The sequence below is a fragment of the Asparagus officinalis genome, chromosome 5 (genome assembly GCF_001876935.1).
Source record: "Asparagus officinalis chromosome 5, Aspof.V1, whole genome shotgun sequence".
NCBI classification, from domain to species: Eukaryota; Viridiplantae; Streptophyta; class Magnoliopsida; order Asparagales; family Asparagaceae; genus Asparagus; species Asparagus officinalis.
In genome coordinates this window covers 107,048,192-107,057,651 of record NC_033798.1, presented here as the reverse complement: position 1 = coordinate 107,057,651, position 9,460 = coordinate 107,048,192, and the positions used below count along the sequence as shown (strand labels likewise).

General features: G+C 38.7%; 1 protein-coding gene across 1 annotated transcript; it reads left to right on the top strand.

Annotated features, from left to right (window-relative positions):
- LOC109842318 (F-box/kelch-repeat protein At1g23390) lies at positions 6,877-7,911 on the top strand (the record flags this gene model as incomplete). The annotated part of the gene is made up of 1 exon (XM_020411211.1): positions 6,877-7,911. A coding segment is annotated over one exon (855 nt), but the record flags the coding sequence as incomplete, so codon positions are not given.

Here is a 9,460-nt window from a genome sequence, read left to right as displayed (position 1 = left end):
GGGCGAGATATGGCTATTGAATTTGGAGCTTCAACAAATTTTCAAAATTTTGCAATATTTAAGAGTTTTTTATTTAGGGTAAATTGTACGAAGCACCCCAGTAGTATCGCTGAGTTGAACCTACTTCTCCTTATTTTCATTGTTGTGTATAGATACCCTGGATTAAATCTGTTTGACTCTTTTAAGTTTTTCCCTTGTTGTAATTTTTGCAGATATTACTAATACCTGGGGTGAAATTAGTGAGATAAATTGAGAGTAAGACGGTCAAAAGAATGAAATTAGTGAGTTTACTTGTGAGTAAGAGAGTCAAAAAAATTTACCCCAACGGTTATTATATCTGCAACGATGAACTGACAAGGGTAGTAAGTTCAAAACAGTGACACTGTTGGGGGTCTATGTTTAATTAACCTTTTTATTTTATAGCATCATGTATTAAGTTCAAAACAGTGACACTGTTGGGGGTCTATATTTAATTAACCTTTTTATTTTATAGCATCATGTATCACAGTAACTGGGCCAATTTTCGTTTGGTTCGTACAGCTGACAGATGTCGTACTGGCAGATATGGGTTCTCTCTAAGTTGGTGATCATTAGAGAGTCCAACGGCTAAATTGCACTTAAATAAAAGTTTCACCATCTTTTTACTTAAATACATTAAGTTATAAAAAAAGTATCGTTTTAATATCTTAAGTTGTTAAACAGTGACACATTAGTATCTTTAAGTAGTTATCATGAAAATATTCTTAGAAATATGTCTTGACAACTAACAGAAGATAATAAAGTATTATTTTTTTTATAACTTAGGCTATTAAAATGCTATTTTCTTACAACTTAGGATATTAGAGTGCTAATTGTTGCAACTTTGAATATTTAAGTGTAAATGTGATGAAATAATAGGGTATTAAATATCATTTTTTACAAATTAAGATATTAAAGTGCTATTTTTTTACAACTTAGGATATCAAAGTGCTATTTTTTATAATTTAGAATATATAAATATAAATGTGGTGAAACAATAGGGTACTTAAGTGCCATTTAGCCGTCCAATTATTTGAATCCTCACGATGTACTCAAATTTTAATGAAGAAGACAATGCCATGTAGAATTTATATGAACACAATAATGGATTTTGTAATAGAGGGTTTTAAGACAATGAGGTTTTAATTAGGGTTTGACAGGCGTTGCTGGCTTAGGGTTGAGCTTGGGTTGGACTGGGCCTGGCCCATAAACCGGCCCAGCCGAATGTATGATCGGGCCAGTTCTAAACCAGATTCGTGTGGGCCTGAATGGGCTGGACTGAGATCTTTGGTCCCTGGGGCTGGACCTAGACCTGCCTACGGTCGCGCCGGGTCGGTTTGGTCCGCGGGTTGTTTAATTTATTTTTTTCAAGTTTTTTTCTTTTTAATCGATACCATACTCGTACTTATATTTATAAAATTATACTTAATTTAATTTTTTACTATTTAAACTATTTATTTAAATTATATATATATAGATGATCCGCTAATATATAGAGTAAAACTCCTAGCGTTATAAGTCCTTTATTTAAATTTATTTTTTACTTATATCGATACCATACTCGTACTTATATATTTAAATTATATATATAGAGTAAAACTCCTATCAACTTAAGTGGACGTCCACTAAGTTTCTTATCCATTGATGATTACTTGATTGAGCTACATTGTAGATGATCCGCTCCGTTGAACTTGATCTATATATTCTAAAACCCCAACACACCAAATTTGGGGTGAACCTGTTGTGGTTTGACCCTTCATCCACTCGTATCAATTTTAACGGTTTCGAATGAATAGAACTTTTTACATGGCTCGACGGAGGGTCAAACAACGAATATATATATATAGAGAGAGAGAGAGAGAGAGAGAGAGAGAGAGAGAGAGAAAGACTCCTATCAACTTAAGTTAATATCCATCAAACTTCCTAGCCACTCATTTATTAATATAAAAAAATCTTTTATATCATGCAAGGATCCCTAGGTAATATGAGTGGCTAAAAAGCTTGGTGAACAACTTTTTGCTATCCACTTAAGTTGACACGAGTTTTGCTCTATACGTGTGTGTTATGTATCTATATTGCGTAAAAATGAACATCACACGAAAAAAAAAACATCACAAACACTTATGTGTGGAGCCAATCCTTTAAGTACATACACATCTGTGCCCCCCAAGTTGGTTTGAGCTGTTTTCATATATTTAGACTTCAATGAATATTAAAATTAGGCTTGACTAAAGATTTTATTAAAAAAATTAATTACAGCGAATCTATGCGGTCCAGGCTATTATTGGGTCGGGCCTAGTGTGGCCTGGTCTTACTCTTCTGATCTCGGATCTAGGGCTAGACGTAGCCTGACTCATGAACCGAATGGTTCGCGGGTTGGATTTAGTCCGGCCTATTGTGGGTCGAGTCGTGTTTTGGCCCTATGTCGATTGGGATTGCACCCCTACTCATATCAAATAAATAAGCGATAACCATATTAGGGTTTATCTGACCGGCCCCACCTACGGGTAGAGATCATCTACATCCTTAGCTATAGAGAACATTTACAAGTCATCAATCATAGCTCCTACTTAGCAAACTCATGAATGATATTTATTCTATGTATTTTATAAAAAATTTAATTATGGACGTGTAGAATCCTTGCGCCCCCTACTACAACTTGTAATTAAAATAGTAATTCCTTGTTCCCACTTTTGTTATTGTCTCTCTCGTAAGAAGTAATGGGTCAATTCCTAATGTATCTTAAATTAGGTTTACGCGACTTTTGATTATGAGATCCACCGACCTCGACATTAACAAGTGCAGAGCCAGCGTTAAATTGTTTCTTATACTAATTATATTGCAACTTGTATGCATTGGAGACAAAATTTTACTTTTATAAAGTTATATAATCATCCATCTGTTCTAGGGGCAGGTAATAATCGTTCTAAAAATAACTACTATTGACGGATTTGTATTTCTTGAAACATAGATATCACTGAAATTACATGAATATATTACCCAGCTCACAAATACTCAATAATTTTGGATTGGGCTCTAGACCACTGGTAATTATAAACCCATCATTCCAAAATCACCACTCTACTTTCAGTCATATAAGCATTAGAAATGATAGAGGCACACCTTTCTGCCACACCTCCAACCACACCATTTCTCTCGCTACAGTGCACCGGGCCCACATGAGATTTTATTAAATAAAATCTCATGTGGGCCCTGTGCACTATAGCGAGAGAGATGGTGTGGTTGGAGGTGTGATAGAGGGTGTGCCTCTAGTGCCTCTCTATAAGCATTTTCCATCTTTTTTATCCGGAATAATTTATTTGTATCCTAACGGTACTTATTCCCCGACTTGTTCCCATCAATGTTTACTTTTCGATAGCACTTCTTACATTTGATCAAATCTTAAGCATGTATCTACTAATCTATTTCTCTATAATAACGGGAGGATTCAAGATTTACTATTCATGCTATACTAAATACTACATTTAAAGTATTGTTGCATTGTAACTACAACACAAACAGGATGATCCAAGATTCATTATTCATACTACAATAAGTTATTGTAGCATTATTATTGTAGCGCATGCGAGAACTATAATGTTTAAAAACATTATCGTAGCATTATTACTGTAGTTCAGGCGGGAGACTATAGCATTTAAAACATGTTATTGTAGCACTTGCAAAAACTATATTTTGATACAGAATTACTGTAGCAGAAATACGACGGTAAAAACACTTGTTATGGTGTTCACTCACCCAAGATACGGATATTTGCAAAATGAAACGATAAGAGTCCTGGCAAAACAAACTCAACCATTTGGCCGACTCCCACAGTCGTCTCTCTGCCTTAGGAGAAGGAAAGCCCTAGTCAACTCTCAAGAGTTCTAGGCATTCGACTCATCAGTCGAATTTCAATCCCTTGGTATATTTTCAGGGGTAAACCCAAGGCACAACGACTCTTCAGTCGAATTTCAAGCCCTTGGCTCTTTATCAAGGTAAGCGCAAGGCAAAACATATGGTCGAACCCTCCAGTCTAACTGGGCCATCATGGCTAATTACAAGACCTTGGTACCTTATCAGTGATAAACCCAAGGCACAATCACAGAGGCCTCGGCCCCACCGACTCATCAAGCCGACTCTCTGGTGTCGACACCAAAGGTGATATTGGTCGGCACGATGGATCCTGGCCTCCCAGACGAGTCGACATCTTTATATCGACTCGAGTGACGGTTATTAGCTGAGACGAGATGACATTCCAACCAGTCAGATAGGCTGATACTCCTGAATCGACGTGAAAAGCAGTATTGGTCGACCCTATCATCAAGGGCGACCCTACTTAGGGCACTCGACCACTCACTGGGCAATTCTCAGAAACAACTGGAGGGGCATTCCCTGCTACCAATTAAGTTGATAACTCGGCCTCAGCCCTAAGCCTCTATCCCAGAGCATATGTCGACACCTCACTCCACCTCAGAAAAGTCTTATCTAAATTTTGGTCTGATAGGTCTCCATGACTTGTCAGCTCAATCACTTCCAGAAAAATGCGGAGACACCCTCTCCCATGCCGAAGTGACTTCCAAAGCGAGGGATGATTCGGTATGCCCATATTCCTTCTGCCACGCTATCAATCATTTCCCAAAAAATACGGAGACACCCTCTCCCGTGACGAAGTGACTTCCGCTCTTGTCGTCAGTCGACACATGTAGAGCAAAGGATGACTCACCTTCCAGCTCACACTTGGTCACCATCATTTTGCATGGCCGAGGTGACCAATCTGTGAACGGATACCCTCTTTATATAGAAATGCTATTCGCCATAGCGACCAGGTTCGATTCGCAATCTAAACCCCCTAAAGCATACATGGCACAAGGACAAGAACACATAGTTCTTTGTCTAGACAGAGGAGCTCATGTAGATCCTCTGGGCAAAGACATTGCCACCTTAAGAACCACATCGGCTCTTGACCTTCCGCTTCCCCACTCGAGTTTTACTAACTTGACCGTCGGGAGGAACCACGGGGGAATCGGCCCCGCCCTCTCACAGATTCTTCTTGTTTGTGTAGCGTGGACATCAAGCCCTCGTTCAAAAAACAGGCATAAAGTCGAAGAAGGGAGTGGCCCCTCCATCATCCTTCATCACTCTGCAACCATCCTCTTCTAGATTATTCTGTTTGATATTGAGCATCAACAATACTGTAGCTTCGTTACTGTAGCACAAACATGAGGATCTAAGATTTACTATTCATGCACACAATAAGTACTGTAACATTATTACTGTAACACAAGCGGGAACTGCAGCGTTTAAAAACATTACCTAGCATTATTACTGTAGCTTAGACGAGGTACTCTAGCATTTAAAAAATGTTACTGTAGCACTTTGCAAAAAAATGTATTTAGATACAGAATTACTGTAGTGGAAATAAAAAATGAAGGTCATGCTTTACACAGGGTGCACACTAGTTTTTAACTTAAAAGTAAAACTTTAAACTACTATTTATGCTACAATAAACACTATTCTTGCTAAAGGATGATTCATAATATTAAATTTATTGTTCATCTTATAGTAAAAATTTCAGCATTAACAATATTGTTCGGATTGTAATGAATTTTTTCCTATGAACAATGTTCATGTACCGTGTAATTTTCTTAATCTTAAACATGTTTTATATGCTAAAGTGAATTTATTTGGCCCTTTATCAAGTTGAAGTAATATTTTTTAACCTTGAAAACATTTTTCATATTTTTTTTTTTTTTGCAAATGATGAATTTAATCTTTACTAAACATTTCACAAATATAAATCTTTTTTGCCTCTGTTATAGAACATTAATAAAACTTACTAATTTGTGTATTATTTTAATAACTGGTTCGAAAATTCACGTTGTAAATAATAGTACGTAAAAAGATAATCCCTAAAATTTCTATAAATAATTATATATAAAAACCATATTATCAATTTGGCGACAAATATTCTTCAATAAATAATAGCCACAGTAATGCGTGTGCTTAATACTAGTATACATGATAGTCCAAAACTTACTTTCAGTTTTCCATACCATCTTATCTTCAACTAATTAGGTATTATTATACATCACATATCACATATGCATCATGATCACGTATAATTTACTTCTCAATCGTCTTATCTCATCGTAGAGTATACAACACAAGTGACATGCACGCAGCACGTCTCGTAAACGACAATTTAATTCTCAACCATTCTGTAATAGAAAATTATTTTATTTTCCTTCATTTGAAAGACCCACATCTTTATAAGGTGTTTCTGCTATCATTTCCTCAAATCTTTAAATTTGTTATTAAATCCCCCGAATCTAGTTATTTCAAAACTAGCACCTTCAATCATTGAAATTGTTATCCAATTCCCTCAATTTTTATAAGACGTTTCAAATTAAATTAATTCCTCCACGCAAGGTAGCACTAGTAAGATGCAAGATTAACGAGATCGGATAGCAATTTTAATGATTTTAAGGACTTGCTGCAAATTATTAAAGCTGCGAGGGGCTAAATGAGAAAAGAACAATAATTCCTCCCTGTGCGCTATAAAAGAGACCGCATCCATCAAACAAATCTAACGAGAGTCGGAAAAAGAAATCAAAAGATAGGAAGATGAAGAATCAAGAACAAGTAGAAGATCACAGAGTATCACGTGCCGGTTCCACTCTTCTCTGCGGCGACATTCTCGAATCCGTAATCTCGCACGTGCATACCTCGACCTCTCCCGCCTCCGAGAGTTTCCGCGCGTGGTGCCTCGCCGCCGCGCCTCCCTTCGCCGCCGCCTGAAACCCCTTCTCCTCCTCCACCTCCCACGTGCCTCCCTCGCATACGACCCCCCACTCCCGCCACGTGGGGCCCATCCCCCCGTCGCTCCCTCACGTGCCCTATCCGCTCCTCCCTCCAAAATCTCTCTACTCCCTCTCTCCCTCCCGCCTCTCCCTCTCCAATCACCCCTTCGGCTCCACGTGGATCCACCTTCCTCCCCCACGTGTCTCCCGCGTTGACCCAGTCGTCGCCCAAGTTGGGTCCTGCGTCGTCGTCGCCGGCGGCGCGTGCGACTTCGAGAACGTCGCACGTGCGGTCGAGGTTTTCAACCTCGCCGATCCCACCACGAGCTGGACCCTCTGCGACCAAATACCAGAGGACTTAGCCCGGTCATCTTCCGCCACGTGGCTCTCCTCCGCCACGTCGGCTAAGCTGCTGTACGTCCTCGACAAAGACTCCGGTGTCTTCAGTTCGTTCGATCAGTCAACAGGGAAGTGGTCTCGCACGTGCGAGCTGAAACCAGACCGCGCGACTCGTGTCTCTGCTATTGGATTCTCAAACGGAAGGCTTCTTCTTGTTGGATTATCGGGTTCGGATCCGGATCCGGTTAGCTTAAAGATATGGGAAGTGGGTTTCTGTTTGGATCTCATAAAATTTACGGAGATTGGGAGGATGCCGGAGGAGTTGGTCGAGGGGTTAGCGGGTTCGGGTTTCGGGTTGACTACTATCGGGTTCGGGTTGGTGGGGGACTACGGGTATTTTTACAACCCGGGAGATTTTAGACGCGGGGCGGTGTTTTGGGAAATTGACGGAGGGAAATGGGAGAGCGTGGAGATGCCTGATGAAGTTGATCAGGATCCGACGGCTAGGATTGTATTTGGGTGTGCTAGAGTGGAGCTTGCTGACTTGAAAAGGGTGCATGGGGTTAGGGTGTAACAGGATGTTCACTGGTTGGTTTGCTGCAAAAATAAAGTTCAGAAAAAAAAATTAACTGTTGGGAGGAAATCAGCTTCAAATCTCAGATAATGATAGATGTATGCTCAATGAAGGTTCAGTGTCTTGTTAAGTGTAAAAATTTGGTGATTTTACTATAAGCTAGATCATCAAATTAGCATTTTTGGTAGGACCCAGTTTATAATATGATACTTTTCTTTCATCGGCAATATTATCATATTTATGACATTAATATCAAAATAATTACCAATCTGGTTATTTTTCGATATAAATAATACAAGGCTAATTATTATTTTCATATAAAATAATGCCCAATTGACGTCAAATATTGATATTAATATCATAATATTGCTAGCGAACGAAAAGACATCATATTATAAACATGGTCCTACTAAAAATACCAATCGTTATAACATGAAAATATCTTAGTGTTAACCTCCCTTGGAAACTAACACGTGTCCCGCACAAAAGGCTAATCAAACTTGTGTATAACTCGGACGACTCGAGCTACCCATGTGGTTGACTCTATTGGCAGACAACCTGCGTAGCCAAGTAAAAAGGTAGTACTTGTCATCCAACCCAACCAATCACCTCTGCGAATAATCCACACTCGACCCTTTATATCAGTCGACAACTTGCGTAGCTGGCTAAAAAGATGGTGTTTGTTGGCCTTCAGCCGGACGACTGAAGAGGTGGTAGTTTTCTCGAATCCCGCGCTAACAGTTGTCTGTCCTTACATTAACTACTCTAACAAAGTCATCATTGCTCTAGTCTTTAAAGTCTTTAGGGCTTATCAGGCTCCTTCAGCACCAAGCGCTGCTGTCACTTGGCACTAACCACCTAGATGACCCATCTTCGCCAATGGCCGACACCTGTCAGTTGTCTGCCGAGTCAACTGTCTGCCTGGACTCGGCCCAAGTTATCTATCTGCCCTTCTGATCCTCTATAAAATATAGCCATGCAGTTTAAGGTAACTTTCTGGTTATTTGACACAATTTTGAGATTTTCATCATCTCACAATTTCCCTTTCAAGTTCGTATATTGACTTGACCGTTGGAGGAATAACTGGAGAACCCAACTCCGACCTCTAACAAGTTTTTTATGTGCAGGGGAGGATTGCAGGCTGCCGAACTTGCCATTCAAATAAGCTTGAGGACTTTAACACTCTTTTAATCCACTCGCAAACCCCCTGATTGATAACTGTCATCAACACCAATCTAATAATCTAGCCTTTCATTATATAAGAAAACACAAGTATGGATAACTCTCTTAATTATTTGGTGCATAAAATATATTTTTTCTGAGTTGAACTTTTTTTAAGTTTTCTTTTTTGCTCTCATCAAACTAGCCTTAACATTTTATAAATTGGAAGTTTATTTACCTTTTATAATCAAACCAAGCAATTGAAATATAAATTTGATTGCAATATTTATTTCCAGATCGGTGTTGATGAAACACCATTTTGTTTTATAGGTTTTTTTTATGAAAAAAGTTAAGGCCGTTTACTCCTGTATTTTGTGATAATATGCAAAACTTAAGAGTCCATGATTAGACATGTGATCTGATTAAGTTCTGCGCTGAGAGTCAACAAACCAAAAAACAAATCAGAGACAATAGTTTCTTGGATTTTTATTTTTCTCATATTAGTCTCTCGAACCTTTCATATTTTTTACTTAGTCCCCAAATTTTCATGTTTTGGAATTAGTCTCCT